At 38.3% G+C, this 16618-nt stretch overlaps 1 protein-coding gene across 5 annotated transcripts in view; it reads left to right on the top strand.

Annotated features, from left to right (window-relative positions):
• The window catches only part of tab2 (TGF-beta activated kinase 1 (MAP3K7) binding protein 2), a 170070-nt gene extending 154922 nt beyond the window's left edge, over window positions 1-15148 (top strand). For 2 of the 5 annotated variants that reach the window (XM_051924865.1, XM_051924864.1), the window contains exons 6-8: window positions 1773-1868; window positions 5481-5582; window positions 14026-15148. In XM_051924865.1, coding sequence (XP_051780825.1) covers window positions 1773-1868; window positions 5481-5582; window positions 14026-14174 — 347 coding nt within the window. In that variant the 3' untranslated portion in view covers window positions 14175-15148. The remainder of the gene's footprint in view (window positions 1-1772; window positions 1869-5480; window positions 5583-14025) is intronic. The other 3 variants (XM_028797875.2, XM_028797878.2, XM_028797877.2) reach the window with 3 other exon arrangements.
• The last annotated feature ends 1470 nt before the right edge of the window (window positions 15149-16618 follow it).

Below are 16618 nucleotides of genomic sequence, written 5' to 3'. Positions count from 1 at the left end.
TATGTTGTGAATGTTTTCCTTAAGGCTGGTTTATACTTCACTCTCTTAACATGTACACACACGCATGGCTGTCATGAGTTGCTAGCGTTCTTTTGACATATCTTCTGAGCATGTCATCAGAAATTAACACAACACATGCGCGAGTTCCAATACTGGTAAAAAAAAAAAATGGGAGGCATTTGTGTTCAAGTTTTAGTACGTGACATCGGCATCGTTGTTTACTGTTAACATGTGATGGCAAGCCTCTATGCATCTCCAACAGGATAGATCTGCATTCTTCGATGTTTTGTTGAATGGTTCGATACAGTGAAGCAAGTCATGAAATCATGATGTGTATGACGCGATACATTTAAAAGTCTCGCATACCATCTTGTTTTTTTTTTTTTTTACCTTTGCAACAGCATCAGAATGCAAAGAATTTATCTTTAACATTTTCATTCTGTCAAGTCACAACACAGCAAAACCAGACGTTGTTTACTCAACGTGATGATGTCTTGCACTGCCACCTGGTGGAATCCTCCAGATTTACTTAAAGTACGCGTGCAAGTATAGTCAGTACTATAAGTCAGCCTTAGACTTTTATTTCATATTAATAGAACTGAGAATGCTCATAATGGCTTTTGTATGCAATTTCTTTTTTCACCAGTTTGGACTGTAATTAATATTTGCATGATTTCAGTCTAAAGGCTTCCAAGTATGAAATTAATAAATTATGATTTGGTCTAGGGCGGCATGGTGGTGCAGTGGGTAGTGCTGCTGCCTCGCAGCTGGGAGACCTGGGGACCTGGGTTCGCTTCCCGGGTCCTCCCTGCGTGGAGTTTGCATGTTCTCCCCGTGTCTGCGTGGGTTTCCTCCAGGTGCTCCGGTTTCCTCCCACAGTCCAAAGACATGCGAGTTAGGTGAATTGGCGATTCTAAATTGGCCCTAGTGTGTGCTTGGTGTGTGGGTGTGTTTGTGTGTGTCCTGCGGTGTGTTGGCACCCTGCCCAGGATTGGTTCCTGCCTTGTGCCCTGTGTTGGCTGGGATTGGCTCCAGCAGACCCCCGTGACCCTGTGTTCAGATTCAGCGGGTTGGAAAATGGATGGATGGATGGATTTGGTCTAGTATTTTTGGAACTGAATGTCAACTTACCTATGAAGCATTGTATATTTAGGTCATACTGTACATGGCCACATACTACACTTTCCTGAGTTAAAATATACTGAATCAGAAAACAAAACCTATTTTTACATAAAATATCTAATGTGTAACGTCAGGCTTCACCCCTGCTCTGAACAGGTTTATAGATGTGTTTCATGAAAGGAGTTCATTGGTATTGTGTTTGTATCATAATGGCAACATGGCTCTGACGATAAGAGTGAAAATAAGTTATATGTATTTTGTGTAGACCTAGCTATAATGAACCCTGGCAGTTTTCAATCAGCTGACTCTATTTCCCTCTTTAATTAGGTTCATTTACCTAACTGGCAATTACTTTGGCAATTACTTTTTCACACCTTGCCAGTTGGGGTGTGATTTTGTCATAACTGTCCAACATTTTAAAACTACCTGGCCCCCACCAACTATCTCTACGAGTTTGTAATATTGATTTTCCGTATACAACCAGGTTACAAAGGGTCCTTACAAAACTTGGGTACTAATCCTACTAGGTTTTGCTTACTAATAAAACTACAGAATAGTTTATTAGAAGTAGGATTAGTTACAGTTGTAATGCAAATAGCATTTGAGAACACTGTTACTTCTGCTTAATTTTTTTTTTATTCTGTTAATAGGTCCACACTTCAATCCCAGTGCTATTCACAACTTTTATGATAACATTGGATTTTTAGGTCCTGTTCCACCAAAACCCAAAGGTAGCACATCATTTGGTAAGTTGTTAAAAAATTGTTTTTTGGTTGTTTTCACTGTCTTATTCAAGGATGTTTTTTGTTACTTTTCAAAGAAAGGTTTAAAGTGGAAATGGAGGATAAAGTTCTTTCCCTACCTATGATATCATGCCCTGTGATGTGCGAACATTTCTGAGTTTGCTTCGCCATAAGTTCCCCAAAATCATGTAAATGTTTGCGATATTCACTGACCTTGGCAAACTGCATTAAAGGCAGTGGGAAAGGACTAACTGAACTAGATTTGACTGAATTATAATGGTGCAGTCATCTTTAAAGTGTCCCTGAGGGCTAGGGAAACGTCTGTCAATTATACTAGACTGATTATTGTGGCCAAAAAGGTGACCTGAGCTGTCCTGAAGCAGTGCCAACCACTGCACCACCATGTCCCTATGATATCGAAGAAGAATGTACGCAATCAATTATTGGCAATCATAGATTTTATCAAAACACAGAGTAAATGGTAAATTGTAAATGGTAATTGTAGTCAAAAGTCAGAAAAAAATATTTAGGTCTTGGCTGAAAATTCAAAGTGGTGTGTCATGATTGAAACCGCTTGCTCGTTCAGTTGTTTTGAAGTCACACTGAAGATTCTCCCAACCATCTGTGCTGATGCTTTGCACCTTTTCTTCTGTCAAAAAGATAGAAACGTGTTGTAAATAGTAATAAACCTTTTTTTATTATTTATTTCATAGTCTCCTGTGTTTGGGGGGGTGGGGGTGTCAGGCTACTTCAATTTTTTTTTATCTTCACATGGTTAATTATTACGCATGCATAGGGTACGCACCTTCTTCTATTATACTGACGTGGCACGCAAAGTTCGACCTTCACATTAATGAAAAACCTTGAGCAATCTTACTGGTTAATGACTCATAGCATTCCATTTATCAACTTGAGTTATGGTTTTAGTATCTTGGTTCTGGTAACTTGTATTTGCTTGTTTTTAACATTTCTCAGTCAGACGGTTTTACTGTCTAGTATTTAATAATGTCATGCCCATTTAAAACCATCTTCACAGTTGCTCACAAAACCTGTTGACAGCTGGCAATTCAAAAATGTCAGCTGCAACCAGAAAAGTAGGTGGACCCACTCTATGCAGTGATCTAGCCAAGCACTTTTGATACTTGCAGTTGATACAGTTAATATTTTAAAATCATAACTGTTCATTACAACTTCACAAGCAGGGATAACTTATTTATTCTGTATGTGTTTCATTATTGTGGCCAAAAAGGTGACCTGAACTGTGCGGCAGCAGTGCCAACCACTGCACCTCTGTGCCAACCCCGAGATCAAAGAAGAAAGAATGCAGTCAAAGACACACAATCATATATTTCATCAAAACAAAGCGTAAATGCCGAAATCGTAGTCAAAAGTCAGAAAAAAATATGTAGGTCATTTAAAGGCAGAAAATTCAAAGTGGTGTGTCATGATTAAATCCGCGGGCTTGTTCTATTTTTGAAGTCGCACTGAAGTTCTCTAAACTGTCTGTGCTTATGCTTTGCACTTTTTATTGTATCAAAGACATAGGAATATCTTGTAAATAGTAATAGCATTGGGCTCCTTCAAGGTTTGTTTTCACTCTTACCTTGCCACGTGGGTAATTATTATGCAAGCATAGTGCACATGCCTCCTTCTATTATGTTAACATGGAACTCGAAGATCGACTTGCACATTTGGCTACAAGCACAGATAACTTGTCCCACAGAGTCTGTAATGCGAATGATCAGCATTATATACATGGGGGGCAGTCCCATCAATGTTGGCTGTTCCAGCTCTGGAGGATGTCAGACTGGCCTTGCATAGCATTATGGGGCCACTGGTATTATTAAAAAAAAAAAAAATTCTCCTAAACCAGCCAAATTATTAATTCGAAGAACAAGGGCTAACGCAGCAAATTCGCTGCAAGTAATGCTTTGGCAAAATTTGCTAATGAACACTACTGATCATACAATGCCAAAATATTTCAGGTTTCTTTATAGGATATCAAGAAATCCGGGGGTGGGGGGTGGAAACTCAAATAAAACACACAGTGTTGTGTACTGAAATCTGTATCTCCAGTTTCTTATCAGATCTCTTAACAACAGTTCTTTTCACCTCCTTTTGATTGCTTATGTCAAATGCATATTTTGCAATTCATACTTTCACAAACATAGCAGTTCAGTAATCAGAAGCTTGGTCTCTTGTCAGATCAAATTATCGAGAGCACCTCTGCTCTTTGCTGTTCAAAGTGACTGCCCCTACTTTTAATGCTGCCTTGTGACACTCCGCAGCTGTCTAATTGTTCCCACCTAGTTTTAAGCAAACCTGACTCACAGTTGTCTCTAAACACATCTGATGCAGTGAGACAACATGTATCCTAGTAAAACTGAATACTAGTACATAGTCACCACTCCACAAATTAAGCTAGTGTAGCTATCCAAACATGAGTGAACAGATGGCACCAGGAGATAAAATACAGACACCATCAGCCTTGCTATCTACATCTTTAGATTGAATTGCAAGACAAAGATCATCGTCACTTGCATGAAGGTGGACAGGTGTTTTTTTATTGATTAAAAGACAGTTTTTTTCACCATTTTCATAATTGTTAATATTATTTTTGCAAAAAATGAACACATTTTTAACATTTTGATCATAAAAATGGATACTGGACATGTGGATTATGCAATACAAGTTACATAAGATTTTTATTTTTTCCCTGGACATTTTTCACATCCTTTGGCACTGTCCAGCATTGACCACTTATAAATAGTAATATTCAATATTTAGTTTTTCCTTGAAAGCACAAGATTAAAAAAATTTTTTGAGCCATGAGTACATAGCATTAAAAAAAATGTTATTTCTTTTAATATTAGTAGTAAGCAACAGTTATAAATATCTTATTCAAAAGAGCACGCTGGAGCTGGTGTGAGACTTTTATAAACACATTTTGAAGGATGTGAAATATTGTCTACTTATTGTTATCAATAAAATCCCTGAAAATATTAAGATATAATTTTTTTGTCAATATCACACACCCCTACTGTTAGATAGCAGTTTATCCATATGGTTGAGTTCCATGATCTCATCTCCAGCATTTAAGACTGAAGAGAAGACTCAAAATTTGGCTTCAGTTTGCAATAGCTGACAATTTGATAGTTTATCTTTTATTTCACAATCTTGTGCTGACTGAGAAATGCAGTGGCAAAACTCTGCTTTTAATTACACCGGAGTTGCCTGTAACATTGCTGGTGTAGAAGATTGTTTTCTCATATTCAAGCCACAATTTTTTCAGTACCATAACTATTTTTATATTTGAATCCATTGTGAACAGTCATATAGATAGTCATAAAAGTTGCTTTAAATATGGTATTTGAAGACGGGTATGAAATTAATTACAAATTAAAGCTCTATTTACTGCTATTGAATGGTTACTGCCTACTTCTATCCTCATTAAATCATCTGTCCTATAAATTGAATTTTTTCTGTTTATACTGTTTTACTGTCATAACTGTTGTGTTTGTGATTTTGTGCCACTGTACTATTTGCTATATGTGTATTGTGTCAGCCTGTTCTATACTATTTCTGTCGTCTCATCATTTCATTCATAATTGTCAGGCTCAAATTGTTTAGCCACTGTAGACAGGAGAGGAAGAAAAATTAATGTCACTTCAAAATTAAAGAAGGACTCCATCATCTTACCTACTGCTTTATGTAATGGTGGGTAACTTGACTTTCTCTGCATCTCTTACTTCTGTCTTTCTTGTATTTGCCAATAGTTTATTTGACTTTGAATATTTATTGGGGTGAGTTCCACCACATTTAAATTAGTTCATCGTAGTGTTCTGTATATCAATGAAGGAAAGAGAGCCATGCAGATTTAGGACTTGGCAGATATTTTTCACAATATTTATATATCCAGAAGGTTTAACACTAGAATCCGTGAAACCTATGAAAATATCCGAAATGCTGGGCCATGTTAAATTCCCTCGCACCTCATCAGCATCTTTGCTTTGCAAATATGCCTATCAGCACAAACAGCCTGCTATCCCATCCCCCACTGAGGCAGCTGAAGTATCTTTATCTGGGAGTTAAGTATCTGGAATTGTATAGGGTAAATAATACATACATACATTTTGTGTGTGTTCTGTGTCTACAATGATCTGTGTCAATGTAGGTTGACAAGAAATGTGAGGCAAGAACACATAACTAAAACAAACTTTTTTCATGTTACAGTAATAATGACAAAATGTTGACGTGAAGTGTATAATTTTTGAAGACTGAAGTCCAAATATCAAATAAAGACTTTCACAAAAGGTACAACAAAACAAGAGCAGTTTTATTGAAGAATATAACCGAAGAAAAAGAAATTATTCAATTTACATGTTGCTGTCAATGCGTCAAAACCTAAGCCCAAATATTAATCAACACAAAGCAGACATATTCACTTGGCTGGTGCACAAGTAAGAACTGCTGTCTCATAATCAAGAGATTGCGGGTTTGATCCCGGGTCCTCCCTGCATTTATTTGAGTTGTGAGCTGGTATTATTATTACTATTATATAATAAAAACTTACATGTGATTTGAGTCTGTAACACGAAACTTGTCTCTCCCTGTCTTAGTTGATGGCATTTATCTCCATTCTTTTCACAAGAGCAGCGACGACCAAAGTTGGTGCTGTGGTTGATGCCTGGTCAGAACTATTTGATGTACCGGAAATAAAAGATATCATGCCCCATGGCCACTATCAGAGTATAGTATGGCATTTGCAATTTAATAACAAAAACACCTGTGCAGAACATGTGAAAAAAGAAAAAAAAAAGATTTGCTGTGATCTAACTGTGTTTTGAGTTACTACCCAAGGCAAAATATTACTGTAGATAAGCAGCTGTTTCCAACCAAGGTCCGTTGTCCTTTCTTGCAATATAACTCAACCAAGCCTGACAAATTTGGCATAAACATTTGGATTGCAGCAGATTTGGAGACAAAGTACATGTGCAATGCCACTCCTTATTTAGGAAAAGATCCCAGTCGTCCCACAGGGGAAAAACATTCTGGTCATAAAGCTTATTGAGCCGTTTCTGGACAAAAGCAGAACCATAACAACAAACAAACTTTTTCACATATCTTTTGCTGGCTAATAGACTGCTGCACCACAACACAACTCTGCTTTGCACCATAAATAAAGTGGGACAGGAACTTCACCTGCAGCTAAAGTCACTTCAGTACAGGAGCATTTCTCCACGCTGGTGTTTAGATCTGGCAGTGCTATGCTGACGGTGTTTGCACCCAAAAAGAATTCTGTCTGCATTCTCGGTACCATGCATCATAATGTGGAGATTGGGCAAGATCGAAAAAAAAACATGTTCAAATGACAATTCACGTTCAAATTACATAGTGTTTTCAAATAATGACATTTTCATGCATGGATGTGTGTGTGCATGCACAACAGAGAGCAAGAGTGTCAGAGACAGATTTAATGTCATTCAAGTGGTTACTGGAATATAAAATAAACACTTTTGTAAAGGTATAATGATACAAACGTTCTTTTATTCAAGAATAAAACTGAATACAAATTCAAGTGACGACAAGATACCAAGAAGACATGATTCACCAGTGTTTGTATGTCTGCTTATATTGCTTCAGCGATATCCTTTTACAAATAGCAAATCATTTACACCAGGTGTTACAGACTCGAATCAAATGTATTTTTTTATTATATAATAGCAATAATAATAGCAGCTCACTACTCAAAACGGTAAATGTGGGGAGGACCTGGAATCGAACTTGCAACCTCTTGATTATGAGACAGCAGTTCTTACCTGTGCACAAGCCAAACGGACATGTTTACTTTGTGTTGATTGATATTTGGGCTTCAGTTTTTACACATTGACAGCAACATATAAAATAAATAATTTTTTTCTTCAGATAAATTTTTGAGTCGGATGAGGTGGCTCGGGCATCTGATCAGGATGCCTCCTGGACGCCTCCCTGGTGAGGTGTTCCGGGCACATCTAACCGGGAGGCGGCCCTGGGGAAGACCCAGGACACGCTGGAGGGACTATGTCTCCCGGCTGGCCTGGGAACGCCTCGGGATTCCCCCAGGAAGAGCTAGAAGAAGTGGCCGGGGAAAGGGAAGTCTGGGCATCTCTGCTCAAGATGCTGCCCCCGTGACCCGATCTTGGATAAACGGAAGAGGATGGATGGATACATTTTTGAATAACCTCTGCTACCTCAGTGGGGGATGGGATAGCAGGCTGCTTGATGCCAGTGCTGTTTGACACATTTGCAAAAACAAGTCTCTGATGAGGAGGTGCAAGGGAATTTAAGGTGGCCCAGCATTATGAGTATTTTCGTAGGCTTCAGGGATTCTAGTGTTAATAAAAAATAAATAAATTTCTAGCTTCAAAGGAGCTTTTACCATTTTTCATATATAGGCTTATTATAACACTCAGACTTTTGTCATTGTACTAATCCATATATCTTACAAAATACATTTATAGACATTTTTAGAACACCTTTTCCTACCATGTAATATTACTTAGCCATTTCCTTTCTTGATTGTTCAAGGTGGTATACAGCGCCTCCGATTAGGCTTCAGTGTAGAAAAAGTAATGCCTTACCACTAGATAGCAACCTGATTTTTTTTCCCTTACAAATAAGTCCATGTTTGTAGTTATTCATTTATATTTTTTGGACTGGTACTTTCACAGTGTAAACAACTGAAAACATGACTACATTTTGAACAACTAAATTAATAATATCCAAGAAGGGTAGTGGTGAGTTATTGAAGCTGTTTTTTCTTTACAGAAATAAAAGTGTATTAGATAATGATCATGATAAGCCCTACAGTCAGCCAAGATGACACAAAAGGGTAAACCTCTTTAATAATAATTTTGCTGCCACCAAATGCATTTTAGTACAATGTCAGCAATCATAATTTCTCAAAATAGCTTGTTAAAACTGAAAAGAAATTGTTTGCCTGATTTTAGCAGATCCAACAGATAGTTACTAGGGTGAGATGAGTCTCTGATGATTCTGCTTGCTCTGATCCTGCATCTCCTGGTATAAATATCCTACAGAGATGGTAGAACAGATCTGGTGTAGCGTTCCGGCACCTGGATCACTCTCTGTAGTTCTCTAATGTCCTGTACATAGCTGTTCCCAAACCAGGAAGTGATGTTCTAAAACAAGGCACTTTCTATAGCACCAGAGTAAAAAGTCCTTAGGATCACTAGAAGCCCAAAACTTCCTCAGCTGTCTTCTGTGTTTGGATAAATATGGTAAATTAAAGGAATACTCCACGCAAAAATCTATTTTTTTAATCTGTTGTTTACCCCATGTAATTTGTAATGATGGGTGAGAAAATTTTATTTTCATGTTTTCTCAGAGAAGGCCTATGGTGATCAGCACTGAACAACATATCAAAAACATCCAGGAAAATCAATCTAATATCTATATTACTAACCGAGAATGCTAAACCGGATGATGGACGCAGGCACATCCGGCCATGGGCCGTAGCTGCAAAAAGACGTACTGCGCAGGCGCAAAAAGAGTCCGCGAGAGTCGGCTGAGGAGCCGAGAAAGGCGGACAAAAGAGGGCGAGAGAGGCGGATGAGGGTCCGCGAGAGGCGCAGGCGCAAAAAGAGTCCGCGAGAGTCGGAAAAAGGCGGATGAGGGGCCGCGAGTGGCGGACAAGACCACAGAAAAAAGGAGTGAGCACATACAAAAAGGAGTCACACAAGCACCGAAAAAAGGAAAAGGCACATAGAAAAGTACTCAACCGCGGGCAAAGCACAAAACACATTGCACACGAAACTAAACACAACAAAAAAAAAAGAACAGACGAGCGCACAACGGCAAGGCACGACCACCCCCCCCCCCCCCCACCCCCCCCCTACAGGCACGGGACGGGACAGGACACACACCAAGAGGGGGATTCAACAAGCCCATGGAAGACAATAAAAAAGAACACAAAACCACCCCACAGACCCTACAAGCAAGGGACGTCACACACACAAAGAGGGGGATTCAAACAAGACACAGGAACACAAAAAGAAAGAAGACGCTCGCGCAACAACAATCCCCCCCACACATCCATAAGAAGTGACACCCAAAGCCACATATTCTAAAGTGAACGTCGACACCTTCACACTAGGCAGCATGGGTGTCGGCGTAGGTGTCAAGCCCATGGGACACAAAAAGAAAGAAGACGCTCGCGCAACAACAATCCTCAACCCCCCCCCCAATAAGAAGTGACACCCAAAACCAGATTTCTAAAGGAAACGTCCATATTAAACATACGTCATCTGAACACCTTCACACTAGGCAGCATAGGTGTGAGCATAGGTGTATCTCCTTACAATAAAGCACTATTAACCGTTCAACTGCAGAAAAGGATACATATTAACAGTGAGTGCGATCCTCCTTATTTCGCAAAGCGGTGGCAAATCAATTAAAACTACAAAATAGCGCGTCACAAATAATGTACATGCAACAACGTGTCAGTCAAACGCCACAAGCAAAACATGCCCGTCGCGGACATCAACGCCAGACACCTGCTAAATGCTTACGCCATTTGGCTGACAACGCCTTCAATAATGAGTCCACTATTGAGGAAAATTCATTGGGATTAATGAATGTCATTTGCAATCATTATCATTCACTTAACTTCCCAGAAGAAACAACTGGCAATACAAATAATGAATTTACACGTAGTTGTCAAAAGGGTAAAATTAGACTGCCTCCTTTACATATGATCACCACGGACCCAGTGTCATTGAAACAAAACCGGAATAAAGCTAGGTCAGAAATTAAAGACAGAGTAGAAAGCAAAGTAAAACGTCATAAACAGGTTGAACAAGGGGGCCACGCACATGGACAGCAGGTTACAGATAATGAAGACCGGAATTCAAAAGCTTGAAAAACATGAGCGCAACTGACCAAAGATACAAACTGAAACGAGAAAAACTACGGGGTCCGCAGTAGTCCAAAATGCACCGCGTGATAGTACGGACGAAGCTCTGTATTACCAGTGGGGGACTCCAGAATGACACGGGCAAACGCTCCGTATTAAACGTGCGTCATCCGGACACGTAGCTGCCCAGCGGGCACGGGTTCAAAACGCCGGGGGTAGGCGAGCGAAGCGAGCAGGGGGCGGAGCCCCCTTGTTACTCATATTGCATAATCCAATTCAGAAGCATGATTGAAGAAAGAACTTTTGACCAGTGAGTAAGGAAGCAAGGCTGGTCTTCAATTCAAAACCGGGCTTCCTGATTGTGTACTACTTTCACAGTATTTTAGCAAAACATACATGCGTTTTGCAAGTTGTGAGTCTACGACTAGATCAGGGGTCGCCAACTCTAGTCATGGAGGACCACCCTGGCTGCAGGTTTTCATTATAACCCTTTTCTTAATTAGTGACCTGTTTTTGCTGCTAATTAACTTGTTTTGAATTCATTTTAATTGACTTGCTCTTGAAGACTCAGACCCCTTAATTGTTTCTTTTTCCTTATTTAGCAGCCAAACAATACAAAATGAGCCAAAACAACTGGTGTCCATCACACAATAGCTGAAAATAAAGAAAGATGAAGGTCTCAGGAATGTTGATTTGCTCAGGTCCACAAAACATTTTAACAGCGCTCTTAGAAAAGAGAAAATCAACAATTTCAGAAATGTCTGCTATTGTACAATGAGAGCAGCAACAAGCCATGGAAGTAAAGAACGGGTTTAATTAACAAGAATGAGCGCCTCATTGTATTTTTTTGTAAAGTATTCCACTGTTGGCAGCATTAATAGATTGATTCAATTACTTTTGAGGTTTAAAATGTTTTTTACTGTGTGTTTCTGAAGATACTTTTGTTTGCACCTCCTGCTCGTCTGTTTTCCAGTTGTCCTATGTTTTTTTTATTTTAAGCATGTTCTCCTTTTATTAGCTCAAAATGACTATTTGAGTAGTCCTATTAAAATTAAGTTTATATTAGAATATAGTCGAAGATAGGTTAAAATTCTAGATGCTTACAATGTACATTTGAACTTTATATTCTTTATTACATTTAAACGATTAATATTTTTACCTTTTTCCTCTTGGTGCATATGTAAAACATGAAGTGCTTATGACTCAGTCTTTCTTAAAAGTTGTATGTGAAAACTAAAACAAATGTGACACTTAACACAGCCTTTTACAAAAACCGGATTCTTGTTTGTACAAAGTGAATTGATCAAAGTGAGAGCAAAGCCAGGAACTCATAAGAAACCCAGATAGAATCACGATTATTCAAAGACATCAAATACAGTCATTAGTACAGTGCCCTCAATAATGTTTAGACACATCTTTTCTTGATTTACACTTCTGCTCCAGAAATTAAAATTTCAAATTAAACAATTATGATGTGATTAAAAGGCACATTACAGGCTTTAATTTACTACAGGCATTTGTATATATTTTGGTCACACCATGTAGAAATGACAGATGTTTGTGATTACTTAGGTGTGTTTTGTTAGTTCATTAGTGCAGGCATGAGATACCCAAGCTTCCACCTAAGACTACTTTTAGAGTATGTAGTTGCCGTTGTTCATCATGAGGGCAAGAGTTGTGCCAATAAAAGTAAAACAGGCCATTATGAACCTGGAAAACAAGACTAAAACCATTAGAGACATTGGTAAAACATTAGGATTACCTAAATCAACTCTCTGGAATATCATTAAGAAAGAACACACTGATGAGCTCAGTAATTGCAAAGGGGCTGGCAGGCCAAGAAAGACCTCCATTGCTAATGACAAAAGAATTCTCTCTGTGGTAAAGAAAAACCCCCAAATGCCTGTCCAACTGATCAGACAACTTCTAGAGCAGAAATAGAGCTCACACTGCAAGATGCAAACCAATAGTTGGCCACAAAAACAGTATGGCCAGATTACAGTTGATGAAAAAGTACTTAAGAGCTTGCAGAATTCTGGAAAAAGGTCTTTTGCGTAGACGAGGAAGAGCGAAGTGTGGATATGAAAAGGAAGTGCTCAAGATCCGAAGCATACCACCTCATCTGTTCAACATAGTTGTGGGAGTGTTATGGCTTGGGCATGTACGGCTGCTACAGGTACTGGCACACTTATCCCCTCCAAAAGTATTGGAATAGTAAGGCCAATTAATTTGCTTTTGCTGTGCACTGAAGACATTTTTATGTGAGATCAAAAGATGTATATAAGAAGAGAGATCAGAGTTTCAGCTTTTATTCCATAATACAGTATTTACATCTAGATATGTTAAACAACTTGGAACATAGCACATTTTGCACAAAATCACCCAGTCTGACACAAGATGTACCATTGATAAAGTAAACAGAGGACAGCTTTTGTGATGGTTGTTTTCTATGTTAGTTTACACACTGGACTTGGATAATATAACCACTGACCTTGAAGTAAAGCTTTTCATGTTACCATGGGCTGCACAGTTGTTGACACTTACTGTGCGACATAAATACAACAGTCACTGCTGATACAGAGAACTGCAAATGAGTGAAATGTGCATTAAGCCTTCAGAAACAACTTATGAACAGAGAGATCAAAAGGTTACACATGGGCAAAGCTTATTTTTTGCCAAATATTAGACCTGTATTCTTCACTTGAACAGTATGCAGGTGGTGGAAGAACAGTAAGAAAGGGTAAACAATTACTGTAGAGAAGAACTAAACAAACATTTTCAGTGCATGTGGATGTATATTATTCATTAATCCGTTCTTACGTGTACACATACTAAATATTCTACATATTTAGCAATATGCATGTTGTTAATTACTTACACAAAAGTAACAACATTTTTGTGCAAATGAAATTTTGAAAATAGATCTTCCTTAGAACCTAAGACCACCTTAGCCAACTTAATTTTTGTTTATTACCTCTACTGATGATGACTTGCATGCAAATAGAAATCTGATCAAACAGTTTTAACATATTTGCATGTACATTTGATATGCTCGGGATAACAGTAATACTTGAATCTCCATAACTGGATGCACATTGTTTAATTTCTTTAGAGTTGTACAGTTTAAAGTTATTTTTGACATTAATTTGAATAATTATGTAATAGAGCTGAACTAGAAGTATAGTCATAAATTAAGAAATCATCATCACATAAGCTGTGACTAAGATGACGTGTGTTTTTCTCCAGCAGAACAGAGATCAATTACCAAAGCACCAAAGACTGTACAGGACACAGAAGAGGATGAAGGTGCTCAGTGGAGCTGTACCGCCTGTACTTTCCTGAATCACCCAGCCTTGATCCGCTGTGAACAGTGCGAGTTTCCTCGGCATTTCTGAGCCAATAGGCACTTAAACCATTTTTTGGTTTCCTTTATCTATTTTGGTAGAGCAAAAGTCTCAAAGGAGTGGAATCTTTTTATGTTCTCCAATAAGATATGGACTGGGTGGGGTTCACATCCTTTTATAAAAATCTTTGGTAAGCTGTCCACTGAAGACTTGACTGGATAGTGTTTACAGTTAAAAGTGTACTTAAACCCATAAAGCTGATAATACCTCAACTTTTGGTTGACGGCAGTTAAGGAAACCAGTGCAGGACCAGGCTCTAAAACACATGTAAGAAATCAATTAAACTGTTCCTATGCTGCATCTACGGTCAATCTCAGTATTACCTACAAATCCCTTCTGTTTCAGCCAATGAAGTATGGTGCCGAGATATCCATCTTATTTTTTCCACAGTCCTGGAGCCAAGATTCCAGGAAGGAGATTCCACTGCTACACTACATAAAAATGGGAAAACTGCATTTTGGTTACTTTGAATATGTTAAATGTTTTTGACAAGATGAAAAAGGAAAGATTATTATCACTGGTACTATTTTTTTATGTCCCCTTTGTTGATCGTCTCCACACAGAATCACAACCTTTCACTCTAAAAATACAAATGAAAACTGCATGTTTTGTCTGATCATTACACATTGACAAATACCCCGATGCTTTTCTTAACTGTACATAGTTTTAGAGCCTGCTTTACGGTGACTTTTGATTTCTACACGCTGAGTTTATTGTATGTTTTGTATGTATAGTATAATAGACTTAATAACTAACTTTTCCGTTTTTAAACCAGTAAGCCTGATGTCCCTTTAAGCTTTTTTCCTTTATTTGTGAGAAGTGAAGCCTTAAATAAAAAAAGAAGAGCAATAAGGTTAAACTATGCAGGATCTTGCCTTTTCTGCTCTGTTTGATTGTACTTCCACTTGAATTCTTCAGATAAAGCAAAGGTACAGTTAGGAAATAAATGTCTAATGGCTGTTAAATGAAATTTCTTTAATTACATCAATCATTGTGTGTTACAAACAAAACTGTGCTTAACAGCTTGCGTTGTGGACTTTTATCCTCAGCCACCATGGTCACTGATGTATGTAAAATGTTGCTCTATTAGTGTATGTCTGTTACTAGCTTGGACAGAGCATCGCATTATTTGCACCTGGCTCTCAAAAAGCTCATCATAGATGAAAAACACTAGGATTCATCCTTGGACTTCCCTGCTCATCTTCACCCTTTCTGGAAAAGCCGAGGGGTTCATTTTTATATTCTTCTTTTGGGCTATCAGTAAAAGGTGCATTGCTTGGTTTGCAAAGTCACAGAATTCTCCAACAATTGTTGTACATGTGAATCTTGTAGTGCCAGGCATCCTGCCACCACCTAATTACTTACCAACAAAAGCAGAGAAAATGGTTCCAATTCAGAGTGCACTCATTTGGTTTAGAAGCTTTGCCACACTTGTAGGCAAAGTGTCAACATCTGTTAAAGAGCTAGATGTTAAACCTTAAGGTGACGTATACCAGTCACTTCTCACTGTATGTAAACAACTGTAATGTATGCCAGTGTTTTAAATCTCCTTGGATAAAATAACTGTCTAGATATACAGCATTAATAAATACAAAAATTATGGTTCCACAATGTGGCCGAAAAATTAAGGCTTTAAAATCGTATGGAAACATGTTTGCTTGCTCCCACTAACTTGCTTTAGTAAAAATCTCTTAACCTGCCTGTGCTCCAGTACTTGGAGGAAAAACAAATGATATAGTCACATATCGGGCACAGAGCTGCACAAATAAAACTGAGAGAGTTCTTTAAAAGCACTCTTTATTCTTGAACTTGTAGAAAGAATATTTGGAGTCTTTCCAAATCAAAATTCTGACTTTATTTTCAAAGGAATTCAAATCCATTAGTGACCTCCTGAAATTAAAGAGAGCTGTTACCTTGCAAAAGCATGGGCCAGCAAACTACGCAATGGCACTCAAAGAGGCAAGTACCTCAGATGGTAAACCTGATGGCATCAGACAGTCACCTGCGAAGGTTTTATTACCATAAGATCCAAGACTCATGCAGGAAGACAGCTGATCCTGCTTTTTCTTGACTGTCTGTGTGTTACTGGAGCATTGCACTTTAAATCTCCTCAGGATGGTATCATCATAAAGGAGCACGGTTGGTGCTTTGTTGTACTGGTAAATTGTCATTTAAAAAGCAGTATGGAAAATTAAATAGAGCTGTTGGATCCTAGCAGCACATATCGTATATTCTTAATTACAGGTGAAGTTGGCCCTGCCATAGTTTGGGCAAATTACTGTTGGACAGTGTAACATTGTGATTCTGAATCAACTACTACATTTACCAAGAGGGCAGGCTAATTGTATGATTTTAAAAAGTGTAAATCTTACAACTAAATCAGATAATAAATTATGGAGAGAGAAAAGATACTGGGATCTTTGTAAGAAACAACA

The sequence above is a fragment of the Erpetoichthys calabaricus genome, chromosome 3, assembly GCF_900747795.2.
Source record: "Erpetoichthys calabaricus chromosome 3, fErpCal1.3, whole genome shotgun sequence".
Taxonomy (NCBI): domain Eukaryota; kingdom Metazoa; phylum Chordata; class Cladistia; order Polypteriformes; family Polypteridae; genus Erpetoichthys; species Erpetoichthys calabaricus.
This window is presented reverse-complemented; position numbering and strand designations above follow the sequence as displayed.